At 35.7% G+C, this 22,301-nt stretch overlaps 1 protein-coding gene across 16 annotated transcripts in view; it reads right to left on the reverse strand.

The window, feature by feature from the left end:
* The window catches only part of PTPRK (protein tyrosine phosphatase, receptor type K), a 612,580-nt gene that overhangs the window by 458,945 nt on the left and 131,334 nt on the right, over positions 1-22,301 (reverse strand). For all 16 annotated transcript variants that reach the window (XM_027551493.1, XM_027551494.1, XM_027551492.1 and 13 more), the window contains exon 2: positions 10,979-11,101. In XM_027551493.1, the coding sequence (XP_027407294.1) occupies positions 10,979-11,101 (123 nt within the window). The remainder of the gene's footprint in view (positions 1-10,978; positions 11,102-22,301) is intronic.

A 22,301-nucleotide genomic window follows, 5' to 3' on the forward strand; every position in this document is an offset into this window, starting at 1 on the left:
AAAGCTTTGAAGCTGAGAATGTCTAAAAGAGTTCTTTAGCCATCATGAGGCAAGTTTATTTTTGGAGAGGGACGGATAAGGTCATAACTGTACTTTCAGTCTTTCTCCCCTCCAAGGAAAAGTAATTTTGTTTCCTTAGACCATGTATTGATTTTAAGGCACATGTTAAAGATGACTGGATAGTCTTTGAAATTACTCTGTATTCGTACCCCTAATTCATTTAGGAGATTGGAAGTTCTCTAACACTGACACCAATATTAATTTCTTTTCTTTTTTTTAAATACTGACCTGTTTTCTCCCCCTGAGATATACAGAGACATATCTAACTCAGATACATTACGTACCTGAAATAACAGGAAAATATTCCTGTCTCAGCATGCCACTTCTGTCCACTGTAATTTAGACATTCTTCACGCTGCATTTATGTGCACAAGGGTAACAGTACTTACATTAAAAACCTGCCCTCATGAAGTAGCTCACCCTTCACAGGGTCCATTACAGCCTTTCACTCTCTGACCCTGCACTGCCTCCGATTCCTACTGTTTTTAATAAGCAACTCAAATGTGGTAAACTATCTTCTCTGTGCTGAGGGCAAAAGCACCAACAGACACATGATAATATGGTTTGGAAGAGCATGTTGAAATAAGCCCATAATTCAGGTCCGAAAATATCCTATTGCAAACAATGTCTTAAAACTATTTTCAAACCCTAATTTTTAGTCTGAGTTCTTTAGTCCAAAATTTTTCCTTCTACCATAAATGCTCTAATGAGACAGCAGATAATATATATGTTTCCAAGGTTTTGCTTAGACAGCCATGCAGCAAGTGTTCATCAAATAACTAAAAATAACATACAGGTAAGTCAAAGAAAGGTCAGCTCCTCTTACTAGTGGGTGAGAATACCATGAGGAAATCCCAAAGCTCAACTGCAATTCCAAACAGCAAGTCTCAGACTCCACTTCATGTGAAGATTAAGAGACAGTCATTTCAAGCTTTTAAATTTTGGGAAAAAACAGGACCTAGACAAAGTTGTAGGAAAACATTGTGGAATAAACCTAATACATAGCTCCTTTTATAGGGGATTTAAAGATGCAAGACCAAGTGAAGAAAATACATCAGCTACACCACAATTTATCAAGAAGGATAGCACTGTAGCAAGAATAATTGTGATATTAGTCAGATAGACCCAACTTCAAATTTGATCCCTAAGCAGCTTTAAGCAAGTTATTCACTCCACTTATCTCTAAACTGTCACTAATTTTCAGGGTCCACATGAGGATTAAAAATATATATCATGTCCCTGGTATAGTAGGAACCCAGTAAACTACCAATAAGTCATAGCCAATGGGAGCAGGCTTATCTGAAGTGCTGAATGTGCATTTAACTATTTAAAGCTGTCCTTTGGAATGTTACTTCCGTAAGTATTTCTTGGAGAAGCCATTTTGATGGAACTGGGTGGTGGAGAAAGGGGTAGGGTAGGGATGTTAGGGAGTACAAAGCAAGCAAGTTCTGGGACCATGGCTCTTAGTTATCAATTTTACATATTTGAGTGCTGAGAAGTACTGCTTTCAAAAAGAGAACTCTACTATTTTTTTTTTAAATCTAAAAATCAAATGATTTTGATGCATAGCCTTCTAGTTTTAAACTGAGGGTTTTAGGCTCTGTCCCCTTCTTAGACTCTATTGCCTGTATTCAATACTTAGAGTATTTCCATCTGTTTTAATGAACTAACGTTAAGTTATTCTCTTATCCTTTCCTTCTCTCTCCTTGCCACCCTTCCCTTCTTCTCTCCACTATAAACCATCTCTCAAGTGGTGCTTAAGACAACTGCAAGGTCCACAACACAGTATCTTTGCTAGTATTAACAGACAATAATAACCAGACGGCAAACAGAATAAACCAACATTTTGGCCTGATTTGCTTTATCCTCTAACATAAACAAAACTAGCTGTAACACTTAACCAACATTACATGCACATAACTTTATTCTACCACTTTCTGCCATATTTTGACTCTGACAGATTTGATATCAAATAATTCTGTTAACTCAGATATGTGAGAATTTAGCAATTATGATCTTGTAGAAACACATGCCTTATTATCAACTGTCATAAGAGGGTGATTGCAAGGCTACCCACTCATTTTAATGAGTGATTAAGGTTCCCAATGAGACAGACTATCGACTACAAACAGTAAGACAACACAAAAACTCCCTTGAAATTTCTTAGATATATTAAAATGTGATATACTGAATAACTAGTATTATTTAGTAAGTTGTGAGTAAGTCTTTACCTAGAAAACTAAGGGACTATTGCTATATAGAAAAATCTAGCTGAAATTGTGTTAGTTAACAAATATTATTATTTAAATATAATATTTCATTTGTTTTTCCCTATATGATACAATGTCAGAAGAAAACCAGGCACAAAATCATGAGACCTATGCATGCTCACTATTGAATACAAAAAACATTTAGTCTCTTCAAATAAATATGTGAAGAAGACAAAACTTATTTTAACAACCTGGCTAATTATTTGTATTTATAAACTCTTGGATAAAAGAAATTTAAAAAAAAGATACACTCTTCCAAAAATAATAAATGAATTTACAGGCACATTTATTAGTATTGTTCAGTATTCATTCTTCTCTGTGTAATGCCATTTGCTCTCTAAATTTCAGTCTGAGGATTTGACAAGGGGGCAGAATTGATACTTAGTTGGGCTTTTAAACTATTGAATCACAACCTCACTAAGCTTTATAACCTAGGAGGAATGGTTTCTTTCTTCAACCTTCAGATTAATTTATTAACAAAGGGCTTTTATTTTTGTGATAGACAGACATAAACAGATACTTAGATAGACAGAATGTGTGCATTTTACAGAAGGGACTCTGCATAGTGATTTACATTATCATCGGGGAAAAGTACTAGACTGAAGGTAGAATACAGCATAGCATAATTTTAAACTGTCAGATGAGTACTCTAGAGACTCTAAACTAAAATTTAATTAGTCATTTTACAAAACCTGTTAAAAGGAAAAAGGAGTCATAATTACAGATGAAGATAAATTTATTGAGATGTCAATCACAATGTCTATGCTCGGATCTAGGTCAGAACATGTAGCAAAATGGTCCAGTGAATTCGTTTCATGATGTCATAAGTAGACAGGAACATCTGACAAGGTCAAGAATACAGATGTATTTGAGATCGAAGAACAATTTCTACTTCCCTGCAACACCTCTCATTCTTTATGGATTAGATTTTTATAGCCTAGATTTTTAAGGAGTAGAAGATTGGAATTAATTTGACTAGTAAAAGACAAAAGAAAAAGAGAGAGATCCTTAAAACGAGCTCCTTCTTGGTAGTATTAACAATATTTAAAATTAAAACCAAAATAAATAGATGAAATCATTTATGAAAGCAAAAGCTAAATATTATTAAGTATATGAAGATCTTCTAATTACATTAAAATCTGAACTGAATGTAATGATTGAGAAGTAAGGTATTTTTAATTCAATTAATTTTAAAGCAAGAGGGAGACGTTTTTTGTTTAATGCTTGACCAAAATATTTTAAACCACATTATATAAGTTGACATTTTCCCTAAGTAAAATGAAATAGTGTCTTGGAAAACCAAAGATGAAAAATATGATTTATGTTCATGAGGACATTATAGTTTGGTGGAGAAAAGGAGATATTTTAAAGTATTATAACAGCCTGCAATTGAAGCATGTACCAGGTACAGTGGACAGCATATCTGAAAAGTGAGGACAGAAGAAATATATAAAAACTCCATGCCAGCCAGGAGAATCTTCCCAAAGCAGATAGAACTTGAGCAGACATAGTAAGAATGGGTAGGAGTCTGATGAATGGATAAACAGATAATTGCCTAAACAGAGGAAAGGAAACATATTAATACAAAGGCTCAGAGATGTCAAAGAGCATATTATCTTTGAATGTGGGAAAAGGGATAAAGGTTGGTGAGGGAAAAAAAAAAGGAGTTTGAACCCATTTGAGGTATCCTATTATATATTTTCATTCTAATCTGTAACATCTTTTAATTCTTTGTCTAGTTTCCCCAAAGTATCCTTGTGAGCTGTGATTTTATTTATTCTACTTCTTGGCATTTTCTATTAACATATAAGACATATAGAGAAAAGAACACAACTCATAATTATACACTTCAATGATTTTTCAATTTCAGCTTATCTGTGAATAAACCATGTAGATCAAGAAAGATTGTGTTACCAGTATCCAGAAATCTCCTTCCTGTCACCTTCCAAGCACTAACCACTCCCCACCCCTCCAGGTCCTTCTGTTAGGTAAATAATATCCTGACTTCTAATATCATCAATTTGTTTTGCCTGTTTTTGAAATTTACATAAATAAAAGTACATACCCTTTTGTGTTTAGTTTCTTTCCCTCAAGATTATGTGTGTAAAATTCATTCATATCATATATAGCAACAGTTTGTTCATTTACATTGCAACATTATGTGGATTTATCAGGATTTTATTCATTGCACTGTTGACAGACATTTGAATTGTTTTCAGTTTCGGACTATTTTGGATACTAATGCTGTAAGTGCTCTTGTACACGTTATTTAGAAAACATGTGTACTGAGTCCTGCTGGGCTGATACTCCATGGGTCTTCCGGGAAATTAGGCTATACAAAATGGTTATACAGATTGATACTTGACCAAAGTTCAGTACATGAAGACTTTCACTTGCTCCATACTCTCACCAACACTTGAAATTTTAATTTTCATCCTCTTGCTCCATGTGTTGTAGCTTCTTCGTGTTGTGGCTTTAATTTGTATTCCTTTGATGTAAGAGTTGAGCAGGTACTCTCATTTTCATATGATTTTTTGGCCATTAGGATATACTCATTTTTTTTGCATGCTATTTTAAATGTCCTACACTGGCCTTTCAATCACCATCATTATCAGCTGACAAAGGCAGCTTTGCTGAAGAACACTTTAAGCAATCATTAACAGCATTATGTCTTCAAACAAAAAGAAGTAATTTTCTTTTCTACTCATCTTCATTCTTTTAGTATCTAATCTATTTATTCTCTCTTATCTCTTCCCTGCTACCTTTTTATGACAAAAAGATCAACAAACAGATGCCAATTAACAATGTCCAAGTATTGTAAAGAGAGTCCAATAACAAGATTGTTGACAAGGGATTAATTTCCAAAATATGCAAACAACTCATGCAGCTCAATATTTAAAAAACAAATGATCCAATAAAAAAAAAAATGGCCAGAAGATCTAAATAGACGTTTGTCCAAAGAAGACATACAGATAACTAAAAAGCACATGAAAAGATTCTCAACATCAATAATTAGTGGAGAAATTAAAATCAAAACTGCAAAAAGGTATTACCTCACACCAGTCAGAATGGCCATCGTCAATAAATCTACACGCAATAAATGATGGAGAGGGTGTGAAAAGAAGGGAACCCTCCTACACTGTTGGTGGGAATGTAAATTGGTATAGTCACTATGGAGAACAATACGGAAGTTCCTTAAAAAAAACAGAAAATAAAGCTACTATATGATCCAGCAATCCCACTCTTTAGCATATACCTTGAGAAAATAATAATTTAGAAAGATACACGCACCACAATGCTCACTGCAGTGCTACTTACAATAGCCAGGACATGGAAATAACCTAAATGCCCATCAGTCAACAGAGGAATGGATAAAGAAGATGTGGTACATATTCAGTGGAATATTTTTCAGTGAATAAAAACAAAATAGTGTCATCTGCAGCACAATGGATGGACCTAGATAGGGATTATCATACAGAGTGAAGAATTCAGACAGAGAAAGACAAATATAATATTGTTCATATCTGAAACCTAAAAAAGGGTACAAATAAACATGTATCAAAACAGAAAAAGAGTTACAGATGTAGAAAACAAAGTGCGTAAGAGAGGGAGGGATAAATTGGGAGACTGGGGTTGATATACACACATTATATTTATAAAATAGTTGTATAGCGCAGGGAACTCTTATCAATACTCTGTAATGGTCTATGTGGGAAAAGAATCTAAAAAAGACTGAATATATGTACATGTATGCGTGCATGCATGCTAAATACCATTGTTTCAGTGGTATACAACTCTTTGGGGCCCTACTGACTGTAGTCCACCAGGCTCCTCTGTCCATGGGATTCTCCAGACAATACTGGAGTGGGTTACCATGCCCTCCTCCAGGGGATCTTTTTGACCTGGGAATCGAACCCACATCTCTTTTTACATCTTCTGCAATGACAGGCAAGTTCTTTACCACTAGCAGCACCTGGGAAGCCATATGTACATGTATATGTATATGTGAATGGAAATGTATATACACTGAGTTGGACAAAAAGTTCATTTGGATTTTTCTGTAGCACGCACACTCAGTTGCTAAGACATGTCTGACTCTTTGCAGCCCTCCAGACTCCCCTCTCCATGGAATTTTCCAAGCAAGAATACTGGAGTGGGTTGCCATTTCCTCCTCCAGGGGATCTTGCCAACCCAGGGATGTCTCCTGCATTGGCAAGTGGATTCTTCACCACTGCGCCAACTAGGCATCTTACAGAAACACCCAAAAACTAATTTTTTGGCCAATCCAGAATATGTATAACTGATTCACTTAGCTATATACCTGAAACTAACTCAACATTGGAAATCAACTATACTCTATTTTTTTTTTAATGTTTTAAATAGTTCCATGGGGAAAAAAAATGTTTGCATCAGAGACTCAGCCTTACTTTTGGGCTGCTATATGTTTGAGTTTTCTCATTTTTAATAAGTGAGAAAAATAAACATGTCTATTTTAAAATAAATGGATCATTTATAAAATTTTAATAGGCTAAATCTAAGTATCTCCTTTTTTCCAAATTATGAATAATGTTCAGTGAGTATTTTAAAGGAATATCAGAGGGAAAATGAAAAAAAAAGTGGTGTAGATGATAAAAAGAGAACAGAAAAAGAAGAACTGATACATAGATACTTTCCTTCAACATCTACAAAAACCAAATACAAATTGCATTTGCAAAAATAAAATGGCCATGACCTTTTTCCCTCCTCTGCATGATTAATTACTTAATGTCCTATTAATTGAAAGATGTGGCTGAATTTCAAACACTTTCATTTTCTGTGCACATCATTCTGTACTGTAACCACCGATTAAGCTGCTCATCAAAGGTGAACCAACAAGGTCATCTGAGCAGTAACTCTTCAGCTATTCATTACCCATCTTCAATGGTAATTAACAATGGTAACATTTCCATAAATCAACATCTTTCTGATTGTTCTCTGATGATAAACAGTCAAAATATGTGCATCCCAGCCCACCCCTTCTACTTTTATATAAAAATTCAGTCTAAATATATCTCAGAGAAAGCGCAGATAAAATATTACAGAAGTTTCTTTAACTAAAATGTACCAGGAAAATAAGGTTATGTACCTTTGAGGGAAAATACAAACCTACAATACACAACTAAATGAGTCTAGAACAAATAACCCAATCAAAAAATGGGCAGAAGATCTAAATAGACATTTCCCCAACGAAGACAAACTGTCAAAAAGCACCTGAAAAAATGCTCAACATCGCTAATTATAGAAATGCAATCAAAACTACTGTGAGGTATCACCTCACACCAGTCAGAATGGCTATCATCAAAAAGTCCACAAACAACAAATACTAGAGAGAGTTTAGAGAAAAGGGAACCCTCATACACTAATGCAAACTGGTACAGCCACTATGGAGAACAGTACGGAGGTTCTTTAAAAAACTAAAAACAGAACCACCATTTGATCCAGCAATCCCACTCCTGGAAATACATCCAGGTAAAACCATAATTCGAAAAGACACACGCAACCCCAATGTTCACTGCAGCATTATTTACAATAGCCAAGCTAAATTTTCATCAAGAAATGAATAGGTAAAGAAGATGTGGTATATATGTACAATGGAATAGTACTCAACCACAAAAATGAAATAATGCCATTTGCAACAACATAAATGGACCTAGAGGTTATCATACTAAGTGAAGTAAGACAGAGAAAGACAAATAACATATGATGTCACTTATATGTGGAATATAAAGAACAATGTTGCAAATGAACTTATTTACAAAACAAAAACAGACTCACAGCCTCAGAAAACAAACTTGCTGTTACCAAAGGGTAAAGTGTGTGTGGGGGTGGGGGGGCAGTAAATTAGGAGCTTGGGATTAACATATATATATTACTAAATATAAAATAGATAATTAACAAAGACCTACTCTTCAATACAGGGAACTCTACTCAGTATTCTGTTATAACTTATATGGAAAAAGAATCTAAATAAGAATAGATATTTGTGTATGTACAACTAAATCACTTTGTTGTACACCTGAAATTAACTCAATATTGTGTATCAACTATATTTCAATGTAAAATTAAAATTAAAAAAAAATAAAAAGTAAATTTTAAGCATAGCTTGGATGGATTTTCATGAAGTGACCATGCTACCCAGGTCATACATAGAATATTAGCAGCAAGCTAAGAAGACTCTTTGAAACCTCCTTATAGTCATTAACTACACCAAATAAAACATTATCATGGCTTCTATTTTATTGTTTTACCTGTTTTGTTTTAATATTTTAATAAAGGAAATCATAAAGAATGCAAAAATAAATAAATAAGTCTACTGACAACATAAGGGTCAAATATGAGAAGAAAAGAGTACTAGTTGCCTAGTACCAATTTATTCCTCTGGAAACTATGGCTCAGCTCAGCTACAGAAGTATCCATTTGTCTACCCACCCATGAAAAGTGACAATTTAGAGTAGAAAGCAGATTTAATTCACACTACTCTCAAAGAGTACACCATGGGGTGAAACAGTAAGAAAAATTGAAGTGTATAATATTATGATTAAAACACTGAAACTATATTTTAAAATTTAAATTACTACTAAGAGGCAAATATCTCATCAAACACATATAATATACTATAAAACAATGATGATGTATTATTGCATAGTATATTAATATATTACATTATTAAATATCAGTATATTGTATATTATATATGTGATTATACATAATTATATTCCATATTTTATTTCTAAGTAATAGGAAAGTAATTTACTCTCTTTAGTAAAGTATTTTAAAATTTCTATTTGCAGTTTCAATTTTTCAATTTAATAATATACACACAGAGGTTGACATTAATTCCAAACTAGTCTGGAAATGAAGACACAAATATTAGCCTGCTGGTATATAAAATCAGAGAAGGCGATGGCACCCCACTCCAGTACTCTTGCCTGGAAAATCCCATGGACGGAGGAGCCTGGTAGGCTGCAGTCCATGGGGTCACTAAGAGTCGGACACGACTGAGCGACTTCCCTTTCACTTTTCACTTTCATGCATTGGAGAAGGAAATGGCAACCCACTCCAGTGTTCTTGCCTGGAGAATCCCAGGGACGGGGGAGCCTGGTGGGCTGCCGTCTATGGGGTCGCACAGAGCTGGACACGACTGAAGTGACTTAGCAGCAGCAGCAGTGTACAAAATGGTATGTATATGTTAAGATCCTATGTTATTAATAATTAAGGGAAAACACAATTTGAACTGGCTTAAACAATAAGAAGATGTACTATTTCACAAAACCAAAATGCAAAGGATGTAACAGGATCAAGGTAAAGAAAGCAGGATTCAGCCTTATTTTTCTACAGTCAACTCACAAAAGTCCTCTCCATCTCCATCTCTGTCTAGCCTGTCTCTCCTGAGAGCCAATGGCATGAGATAAGCTCTCTCCCTACCATGAAACAAGAAAGTTTCTCCAGTCTGGTTGTTGCTGTTGTTTAGTCGCCAAGTTGCGTCCAACTCTTTGTGACCCCATGACTGCAGCACATCAGGCCTCTCTGTCCCTCACCATCTCTCGGAGTTTGCCCACATTCAACAGCCATTGCCTCGGTGATGCCATCCAGCCACCTCATCCTCTGACACCCTCTTCTCCTTCTGCTCTCAATCCTTCCCAGCATCAGGGACTTTTCCAATGAGTTAGCTGTTCTCATCAGGTGACCAAAACATTGGAGTTTCAGCTTCAGCATCAGTCTTTCCAATGAATATTTAGGACTGATTTCCTTTAGGATGGACCGGTTGGACCTCCTTGGTGTCCAAGGGACTCTCAGGAGTCTTCTCCAGCATCACAGTTCAAAGGCAACAATTCTTTGGTACTCTGCCTACTCTATGGTCCAGCTCTCACAACCAACCACTGGGAAAGCCTTGACTATATGGACCTTTGTTGGTAGAGCGATGTCTCTGCTTCTCAACACGCTGTCTACGTTTATCTAGGTTCCTGCCAAGAAGCAGCTGTCTTCTGATTTCATGGCTCTGGTCACCATCTGCAGTGATTTTAGACCCCAGGAAGAGGAAATTTGTCACTACTTCCACCTTTTCCCCTTCTATTTGCCATGAAGTAGTGGGGCCGGATGCCATGATCTTAGTTGTTTAACATTTAGTTTTTAAGCCAGCTTTTCCACTCTCCTCCTTCAGCCTCATCAAGAGGTTCTTTAGTTCTTCTTTGCTTTCTGCCATTAAAGTGGTCTGATTACATCAAATCTCATGATTTAATAGAAGAGGTAGTAAGTGAGCTGATCTCACAATGTAGACAGTTTTGAAAGGATTTTGGATGTTCTTTTTATTTTTTTATGTTTGGTTTTATTTCCATTTTGCTTTTTTATTAAACAGGAAAATAAGCACTAATACTTACCTTTTTTCAGGGTCAGAGATAACGAAGATTACAGTGAATTTTCTTGAGGTGCAAAGGATTAGATAAAGTTATTCAAGAAAAGGCAAAGAATCCATTGAGGGTCTTTGATGGGGTCAAGTAGTTTGACCACAGTAGTTTGTTATAACAAATTATTATATTATAACCTAATATAAGAAAATGCTACATATTCCAAAGGGCTTTTCCAACCTCAGTAAGCAGAATGACTCTTACCTTGAGGCATCTCTGGTGGCAGATAATGAGGTTCTTGAGCACTAACATGTACCCATTCAAAGTCATCATATAAATCCTGGTGGTAATCACAAGCTCCAGGACCATCATCAAAAGTACAGCCACCTTAAAGGAGAAAAGAAGAATTACTGTTATATTCTAAACAGTAGATGTGCTGGAAAACACCTTAGATTGCAATGTACATTGTGGTACTCATAAATTTAATAGTAAACAGTATTTCTATCTATTACTACTTTCATTAAATGTTCACATACATTGAAACTTCTATCAGTATCTTGTTTGAATAAGAGATTGATTTGAGCCTCAGAAGTAAGGCTGAGGCACAGATTTTTAAATATGAATAATAGAAGATACATTTAACTATATAAACCACCAGGAATCTAAATAATTTTTAACAGCTTTATCGAGGGGAAGGGAAGGAAGGAAAAGAGTGAAAATTGTCTTTATAAGGCAAGTTCCCCAGGGACTGTAGCCTGACAGACTCCTCTGTCTATGGAATTTTTGAGGCAAGAATACTGGAGTGAGTTGCCTCCAGTATACATTTTCTTCTTCAGGGGATCTTCTCCACCCAGGGATCGAACCCGGGTCTCCTGTGGCTCCTGCACTGGCAGGCAGATTCTTTATCACCTGAGCTACCTGGGAAGTCCCACAATATCTAAGTTTTACCAAATTTCTTGCTTTAAAAGAACACTTTGAAATCTAGTCATAATAGCAAACGAAATACTTAAACTTTTATAAGGTCTAAAGTGCTTGTGGTCAGTGAAACACGCTTCCATACTTTATTTAGATTACTTTCATACACAATTATGACACAAAAGTGGGGAAAAACTGAATGAAGCATAAACCGGATCAGATTAACCTACCATCCCTCTCAGCACCTTCACTTTATTTAATAACCTCTTTTTTAAAAAATGGAGGTGGCCTTTCCCCTTTACATCAGTCATTTTTCCTGGCTTTATTTTCTGGGGTAATTTCATGGCAGAAGAATAATTACTTTTGCATCTCAGACTGCATATACAGGCAGACACAACTCAACATATTTCACTTATTCAATTCATGAAAATCAGAACTGGCCTATATATCTAATCTTGAATGAAAATGGATTAGAACTAATGAAAATCCAGCAGTGGATTTAATGAGAAAAACCAATAACCTGTCTCCTTTCAAGTAGCTTTTTTGTTTAGTTTCCATGGGGATCCTTGTGAAGAAACTCTGAATTCTCTGACTAAAAGCAGGCTAGGGGGGCCGTTAAACTTTAGGCCTATAAATTCTCAGTAAATGAAGAATTCATTTCCCTCATCAAAAGTTTATCAATTTGAGAATAAAAGTTATATTTCTCACCAATGACAGAGACAAGCCAGTGTTATAGGCAAAAAACGCAGTCAGAAATGTTCAGATCACACTATGGCCTGAGCAATCTTTATCAAAAGTGGAATACGACTTGGGTATCCCCAAATCACTCTTATGGCCACATCAATCCTTTACAATAACAAAATTTCAGCAGGTTGAAGTCTTAATACTGTCATTTAAATACGCCTAAAATAGCCTTTATATAAATGCTGTCATGAAAAATGATGTACTTTTTAATTTAAAATTAATCAGTGAAAAGAGGTTGTTAGGAAATGAATCTTTCCATAGCAATGGGAAAGTTTGTCTCAACATATAATTTGCTATCATGACCCTAAAATGACTTACTGCTTTGCAACACATACCTTCAGGGCCTTCACTGCCCATTGTAATAGTATGAGTGACTTCCATATATAAATTTAAACTACCAGTGGAACCTACATTGGCACATTTAGAAGACAAATGGCCTTAATTGCTGTCCTTCATGGCCATTGTTAATTTTAGCCTCCAGGATTCTTATTAGCAATAACAACTAAGTGTAGCTATACAAAATAAGTGGGTCAACCCTTGTTATTTGTTGCACATCACTGCCATATTAGTCAAGAATCTTAGGAAAAGTTCCTGGTCCATCTGACTTGGGTGATAAAAGAATTGTCTTTAAGATAATTTTTTATTTTGTAATTTACAATAAGTTCTAATCTAAGAAGTACAATATATCTATGCATTACATAGGTAGCATAGGAATTAATCTTTGGTAAAAGATGTTTATTGGAGAAGGAAATGGCAACCCACTCCAGTGTTCTTGCCTGGAGAATCCTAGGGACGGGGGAGCCTGGTGGGCTGCCGTCTCTGGGGTTGCACAGAGTTGGACACAACTGAAGCTACTTAGCAGCAACTTAGCAGCAGCAAAAGATGTTTATCAATCTTTTTGTAAAGAATTTTGAAGTTCAAGGTTAAGAACTAATACAGTATACTGGACTAGATAATAAGAAATACCAAAAATACTATTCCTGGCCTGATGAATGGAATGGATGGACATGAGTGGGAAAGTGTATATATATAAAATACAGTATGTTACAAGGGATCATGGGTTTCCCTGGTGGCCCGGTGGTAAAGAATCCATCTGTCAATACAGGAGATGCAGGTTCAATTCCTGGGTGGGGAAGATCCCCTGGAGAACACAATGGCAACCCACTCCAGAATTCTTGACTGGGAATTCCCATGGACAGAGGAGACTAGCAGGCTAAAGTCCATGGGGTCGCAAAAGAGTTGGCCATGACAGCAACTAAAGAACAACAACAAGGGATCATAATAGTATGACCAAAGCCACAAAGAACACAAATGACAAATGAATTGGCTGCCTATACCTGAGTTGGTTTCGGAAGGCTTCATGCCTATAAAAATGAGTAAGGATGTGCCAGGCCAGAATGCAATTAGAGAAAAAGCAAAAGCAAGGGCATAACAAATCTAAAGGAACAGGAGATGCTGAAGAATCTCAATTCTGTGTAATGAGAATGAAAAGCATTCAGGGACAAAAAACTAAATATGAGATTTTCAGACACCGTAAAATATTTAGGGTTTAGTCTATCATTGTATGAAGTCATTAAAGGGTTTCATCCAGGAGTATGATCCAGTTCAAGGCACATTAATAATAATGATAACAAAAATAACACTCCAGAAGCTATGTGAAGTTTAAAGAGTAATGGGGGAAAATGTCTGTAGATAACTTGGTTTAACCTTACAACAGACAGCACTTAATGTAACTAGAGCTAACTTTGCATAACCTTAGTTTACCTTTAAGGCTCACTAGACTAAAAACAAAGTCTTCTTTAATACATCATCTTCTACACACATGTCCCTCTGTTTAAGACATTTTTATATATAGTATTATGACCTATTTAAAAGAGAGATCTTAGCAAGGCTCTAATTCATAAATAAAACCTAACGTACAAACTCAAAGCTCCACTGAGCTAGACAAAAGGAGGCAACACTGAAATGATGTTCAAGAAATTTACTTAGGCAGAGAGGATGAAAAATGAACAAGGAAACACCTTACATTTTCAGTTTTTGTGTTTGCTGCTGGTGACAGGACTGCAAGTAGAAGCAAAACCATTTCAGTGAAATGACAACCGCAAGTTCCTCGACCCTCGGAGGAAAATTACTTCTGAAGAGCCATTTCACAGATTGCTAATTCCTCTATGCCAGTCGTCAGCCAGCTAAGGTACAGATGTGTCACACAATGGCCTGCTTCCACTGGCACAACCCATTTGTGGGGCATTGCAAGCTGTTCCTCTGAAAATAAAAATCAAGCTAATCTAGACTTGCCTAAATTTCTTTCCATTCCCACTGAAAGGATGTATACTAACATTAAATACAAAAATATAAAAAATTAAAATATTCCTCTCTGGAAAATTATATTGCCTAAACATCTAGAATTTAGAGAGATTCTTGAGTGTTTATTTAAACAGATGGTGATGGCTCTATGAGGCAGTATGGAAACAGAGACCCTTTCTGTGAAATCGTATAAGAATCAAAGTGTGTGTGCTAAGTCACTTCAGTCGTGTCCGACTCTGTGTGACCCTATGGACTGTAGCCTGCCAAGCTTCTCTGTCCATGGGATTCTCCAAGCAAGAACACTGGAGTGGGTTGCCATGTCCTCCGCCAGGGGATCTTCCTGACTCCAGGACTGAACTGCATCTCCTACGTTTCCTGCATTGGCGGGCAGGTTATTTACCACTAGTGCCACCGGGGAAGCGTGAGAGTAGGAATATTAAAGTCAAATACTTTCTGATATCAAAACTTTCCATAAAACTCAGGGTCAGGTTAATTTAGAACCAAGTTGAGTTGGAGAAAAATAAAAAGTCAGTAGTCCCCCAGACAACTCTGAACATTTTATGGAGGACATTTTTTCAAAAGCCATTGTACTATGACCTTCCACATCCACCCCTTCAAAGCATCTATGAAGTCTTAATTTTCTGACTGAAGTAAATAGCAAGAAACATATAGAATTATATTTCATGGTTCTTTACTATTTGTAAAGAAAAAGCCTCATTTAGCTAAAGATAGAGGCCATTTTAATTTTTATTTTCTTAAGTTGGAATACACAGGGTTCTGAAAAGAGAAAAAGTTCTAGATAAAATATGTTGGCAAAATGCAATATTATAAATACTGTTGTTTATGACCCTCAAAAATGGACAAATTAATATTTTCCAATTGTGAATTAAACTGTGATACACAAATTTGCTCATGTAAGTGACCACCAACTTTGAAATAATCAACCCTCCATTAAGAAATAATCTTTCCTCCATTAAGAAACAATCTATCCTCCAAAGAAAGGGTAATACGTGTCACATTAGGTCACATGCAATACTAAATCAAACTAGCTTTGAATAGATGATCTGTATCTATGCTAATCAAAACCATAATATATTTTTACTGGTATAAGCCCCAAAATGCATTACAAAGAAGCCAATATGTTTCACAGAAAAAAAAATTCAGAAGAACAGAAAAGTAACTTGTTACTGAATATCTTAAATGTAATTCCACTTATAATCTGAGGCAACATTGTCTATTTCCAGAAAAACAGATTATTGGAAAAGTATAAAAATTGATGCTTTTAAATAAAGTTCATATTTCCTCTGAAACCTACTGGGACATCTTAATAGATTGTTTTTCCCATTCAACTTTTTTGGAATATTGAAGGTACAAAATAAGAATCAACACATCATAATCAGTGTTTAGGAAGTTTATCTCCAACCTAAGGGTAAGCAATGCTTGTTCTCAATTTACGTACAGAAATTCAAATAGGAAAAAAAATCCAAATAGATGAAAAGGATGAATATCTTCGAGCTCATAAGTATGAGTCACTTATATTTAACACATTGCTCTGGTTCAATAACAAAGAGGATCTAAAGACAATTTATGAAAAAAGGTTAAAGGTAATAACTTCAGATCCAGAAAAACATATTTTGCCCTGCTAGTAGTTAATTAGTATAAGAAAATATTATTTCAGCCTAGCTCTTCCATAAAGGAAAAGGAACTTGAAATACATTTATGGAAATTCAAACCCATCATTTATTGATAGATATAAATGACTCAATGATGATTCAAGAGCTCATTTCAAACACACCCATAAATTATCTAATACCACTTCAAGCCAAGAATACATGTATAATATATATAATCCAAGATTATTTAGCTAGTAAGACTTTTATTCAAATTGTCTGTTTTGAAGCAAATGCTATACTACTAGCCAAATAATCTTCCTTTAATAAGACTAAATTAACCAGAATAGAAAAATAAGTCCAATTTTACTTCCCTCCATCTTTGCAAAGAAGCAATATTAAAATCTCCTCAACTTCAAGGCTTCCCAGGTGGCACAGTGGTAAAGAATCTACCTGCCAAGGCAGGAGACGCAAGAGACACAGGTTCCACTCCTGGGTCAGGAAGATCCCCTGGAGAAGGAAACGGCGACCCATTGCAATAGTCTTGCCTGAAAAAGTCCCAAGGTCGGAAGACCCTGGAGGTCTACACTCTATATGATGTCGCAAAAAGCTGGACATGACTGAGTGACTGAACACACACACACACGCGCGCACACACACGAGGAATTTAACAAATTGGCATATACTGTCATGATGCGGTAGAAGAAGAGACAGCATTTCTAGATGAAGCATGCTGAGACGGCTGAGCACATACACAGCTTTGCTATCTGATTTTCTTGAGTTTCAATTTCCTTCCCAATAAAATCAAGATAATAATAGTTACAGTACAGTTGTATGAGGATTAGTGATAATACACATAAACCCCCTAACATTCAACAAGTTTTTTAACAGCACCCTTATTTTTTTATGTTCCATTCTTAACAATGTATTCTGTATATACACTATACAGAGGCAAACTCCTGCACATATTAAACAGCAGAAGAAAGAAACTTATAGTTTCTACACAGTTTACCCAGAAAGACTAAAGAGAGTCCCCATAAAGAAAATATTATATTACCATAACCAGTTTTCTCTGAATATTCATCAGATATGTTTTCAGTAAGGAAATAACCTTCCTTTAGATTAAGACAGCAAACTTCGTCTATCAAAAGCCAATTAATAAATATTTTAGGTTATGCAGGCCATATCATTTCTGTGACAACTACATAACTGTTGTCACTGCAGCAAAAAGTAGCCACAGAGACTACCTAACAAATAGGTACAGCTGTATTCAAACAAAACTTTTATTACAAAAACAGATGGCAGGACTTCCCTGATGGTCCAGTAAAGACTCTGTGCTTCCACTGCAGGGGGCACAGGTTCAACCCATGGCAGGGGAACTAAGAATATACATGCCACAAGAAGTAGCCAAAAAAAATTTTTTTTCTCAATTAAAAAAAAAGGTATAAAAACAGTTGGCATCCTGGATTTGGCCTGCAGGCCACAGTTCATCAACATCTGGATTAGATCACTCTGATCTTAAATATTCTTGAAAATTACAGGTAGTACACAGTCTGGTTTAAAGCTTTCAACCAAAGATCTTTGATTTCTCCTCCAAAGACCTGCTCACTTCCATATGACCTGATTTTCTTTCCCTTATACCAAGTAGGCAGCAGCCAAGAAACTGAAGCTGGAAATGGGGTCTGAATGACAGTACTATGTCTAAAAGCAAATCAGACTGTCTGGCTGGACAGTGGTTTAAATCAGAAAGTGAGAATATTCAAGAGCTGAAAACACTTTCAAGGTCCTTTCTGGGCTTCAAGGTTTTAAGATGACAAAAGGAAATATATTTTACATTATGACCCATCATATTCATGCATACCTGCATGCAAATATTTAAACACATAATGTGTGTGAACCCAAATACATTTATTCACTCAATCATTTGTTATCTCCTCTTATGGATCACTGGTCTGGTGCTTTTTCTATAAATGAAATAAAATTAAAAGTAATTGTGTGAATCAAGGAAGTAGATAAAAGAAAACAGGATTCCAATCCTCTGTCTCAAACATACCCAAGCACATGTCCATTGTGGAAGGGTACCCAGAAGTCAGACGTGCATAATCCAAGTCTTCATTCCTAATTTTCAGGTCTCAGGTACAAGTTGAAGTTCCAAAAATAAGCCTTGGAGACCTGGGCAGCCCTGACAGTACATATGTGACTTCGTCCAACCTCATTATGGAGCTAATGGATGATTACATGCCAAACAGCCATAGAAATGATTTCACAGATGAAAAGAGCTTTATTAAAATGTAAAAGGAACATATTAATGAAAAGTACCTCTTAGTAGAGAAAAATAAAATTGCCCAGGGTTACAAAGCAAGTAAATATCAGAGTCAGGATTTGAACCCAGGTTTGAATACAGGTTCTTTACTCTCAACCATGAAAATAAATGGCTTCTCAAAATGAAGAGTCGTTAGATATTTTCAGCACAACCTCAAGCCATTACTCAACAAAGAGAGCAGCACCTACCCTTCCTACCCATGTAATGGTGTGGCGGTGCTACAACCTTTATGGATAAAATGTAGTAAACTTAGAACCACATTACATATCAAAGTCCCTTAGGCTTGATGCTAGCAATAGGAAAGACTCCTTACTAGTGTTAGTTGCTCAGTGGTGTCCTCTGTCCATGGAATTCTCCAGGCAAGAATACTAGAGTGGGTAGCCTTTCCCTTCTCCAGGGGATCTTCCCAGCCCAGGGATTGAACCCAGGTCTCCCACATTGCAGGTGGATTTGTTACCAGCTGAGCCACAAGAGAAGCCCAACAATACAGGAGTGAGTAGCCTATGCCTTCCCCAGTGGATCTTTCTGACCCAGGAATTGAACCGAGGTCTCCTGCACTGCAGGCAGATTGTTTACCAACTGAGCTATCAGAGAAGTCTGATTAACTAGTAACTTCAGCAAAGAATTTTATTTCAATACAGCGACTGACGCCTAAGAAAGTATATGATACTATCCTATCACTCTCGCTTGGCAACCTTCACTTTCACCTCATCTTCCGTAAAACATGTATAAACAAGTGACTTTTCTTCTTTAAAAACATTAAAATAAATCAAAAGCAATTTGTTCTGGCCATTTTTGCAGTAGCCCTTACAGGAATTCTAGGGTAAGAAACCAGGTGTTTTTGCAAAACATATTAATGTATTTACCCAAGTTTCTTCTCCTATTTTTTATCCAGTAAAAATTTTTCTCTCCTAGTAAAATCTCATCTTTTTTGTTTAGTGTTAGATACACAATCTAGACAAACTCAGTGAACAAAGTAATAGAGAGTAAATGTACTGAAAAATACAATTCACAACTGAAGCCACAGTTACACTTTGGTAAAATTGGAAACCATCCAAGCTCACATTTAAACATTTCTTTGTTTTGTTTCTCAGGGAGGGATTCCTGGTAGGCTACACTTCACCCATATCAGACACATTCTGGCTTATTTCAGCAGTGGCTCCTGACTCAGCTCAAGCATGATGGGTGATGGATCATTTTTCATTTATGAAGGGAGTTCTGCAAAATGCTGAAGCCATGTAAAACGGAACTCCATAACCCAACCTTCTAGAGGAATAGCAAAGATCTGCCTTATGGCCTTGAATTAAATTTTTTTATCATATTGGCAAAGGAATCTTAAATATTCTCAGTTGAAGAAGTTTAACAATTCAGTTGTGTAAGGCAGAAATAAACTTTGAAGAAAAGATAACCAACTAATTTAGTAATTAAAATGCATCCTGAAAGTAAAAAGAAAACTTTCTCTTTTTCATTAATACGAAGCCCTTTAACTACTGAAATCTTTCTAGACTTGGTGTACTAGAGAAGTTGTACAAGTGAATGTTGGATTTTCCACCATTCTTAAAACATTCTAAGGAGCAAAGACTTATGGTTCTTTCTGCCATTTCCTTTATTTAGAATTTTAAAAAGCTGGATATCATCATTTCAGTCAGTATGTTAATTACTGATTTCCAATGTATTAACCAGTTCTCTCATTCTAAGCATCATATAAACAGTCAGTCTGGCCTTTTACCAGGTTCCCAGCAAACAAGCCACTCACCCAAACACAAGCAATCTTTATATTAATACTGAGTGATGTTAAGAGACCTTGTCAGAGATCTCTGCCCCTTTCCCATAAAGGAAGCAATCTGGGCTTTAACCAATGTTTTGCTGAGACTTTCACTAGCCTTTAAATATATCAACTTCTGACCAAGTCAGTGTTGAGGCCTGTATTACAATGAATTTCTCTGCTCAAATTTTCTTTATCAGGACAGTGCATACGGCAACCATTTAGAGGAATCACCACATAAAGTAAAGATCTCTCAACCAGCAAAAACCAATGCTCAACACAGACATTTAAGCAACGTGTAAGTCAATTGTCATTCTAACCTAATGAAGAGAGTCATAATTGGGAGAACGATGAATAAGGTTTTTACATAGGGCTTTACCAAGTGAGATTCAGGCCTGCCTATATCCTTATTCTCTCATTTCAATTAAAAAAAAAAAAAAAAAAAAAGCCAGTTTGGCTTCTATTTCCACCTACTACATAGGAATACTGTGCCAATTAATTCTGAAAATCTCTCCACAATATCCTGTGAATAGTAAATCCACATGCTATACACATTTAAGGCATCATTAAGTTAGGGTTTCAGTAAGGAAAACATCTGAGATTCCTGTTATTGTTTTATATTTACAGGATACTTTTAAAGTAACATGACCAAAATTTGAAGGATTAGAAAACAAACAAGCTTACAACAATATCCTATCATTCCTGGGCCTTTGTAAAAAAGATAAAGCAGCTTATATGATAAAAAAAAAAATTCCATTATATGTCAAAAATTCATACCACCACTGATTCTACTCCCTAGTAGAACTTCTAAAATGTAAACTACCACAATTCAACTATTCTTATATAATAAAAATATTTTAAAGATGTTGACTCTGCCTATATTAGAATTTCAGATGAAATTCAAAAATATAAAAAAAAATGCTTCAGTACAGAAAGGACCTGGAAGAATAATTTCATACAGGGAAGTTAACTTTTGTTGCAGACTCCATTGGTATTAGGGGCTCTTGGCTTCCAAGAATAGTAGGTATAAAAATACCTACAGACCTGAAATATCCTTGTCTCATCAAATTCACATGATTGACTGAAGCATTATATCTCATTTACTTAACATGTTTAATTTTCCCTCCAGTTTTTGCTCTATAATGTAATGACCAACTTTAAACTGTAAATGACCATTGAACTATACAGTTTACAGATAAAAGGCAAACACACTTCTTCATAATGAACCATAAAAAATCTGGAAAATTTTTATTTTCAAATATGAGGGGGTGAAGAGCCGGCATACAGATCTGAATAATAGATTAAAAGCAGTGACAGTATGGAGATAGCATCTGAAGTCTGGTATCTGCTGTGCAGGAGGACAGCTTTACTGCCTCACTTCTCACCTCAAGCCGTAGCTTGTATTTTGAAACTGTCAAAGCTCTAAAAATAGATAAAATAAAAGACATTATTACAATGTAAAGCTAACAAGGACATGGTTATCCTAGCAAATAATTCATAAAAACAAATTGCCCCTAATCAATGTCTCAGTAAACTTAAGAAAAGTTTGCCATCCTCACTATTTGAGTAAAGGCAAATTGCAACAAAACTGAGAATTTTTTCTCCATATCATTTGCAAAATCTTCAAGGATTAATAATACTTGGTGGTGGTGGTTTAGTTGCTAAGTCATGTCCAATTCTTGCTACCCCATGGATTGTAGCCCCACCAGGCTCTTCTGTTGTTGACATTGCATGGGTTAAAAATAGGAGGGCAAATGGCACTGTTTTGGTGGGGGAAGGGGGGTGCAATTTGGTTTTTAATCACTTGCCTTTCAATTCAGCAATAACACTTCTTGAAATCTACCCTACAAAAATGTTCACATATGTGCAGTCCTCCTGAGTTCTATAATATCAAAACAAGCTAGGGCAACCAACTTCCAAAAGAGT

This window comes from Bos indicus x Bos taurus, chromosome 9, assembly GCF_003369695.1.
Source record: "Bos indicus x Bos taurus breed Angus x Brahman F1 hybrid chromosome 9, Bos_hybrid_MaternalHap_v2.0, whole genome shotgun sequence".
In the NCBI taxonomy this organism is placed as follows: domain Eukaryota; kingdom Metazoa; phylum Chordata; class Mammalia; order Artiodactyla; family Bovidae; genus Bos; species Bos indicus x Bos taurus.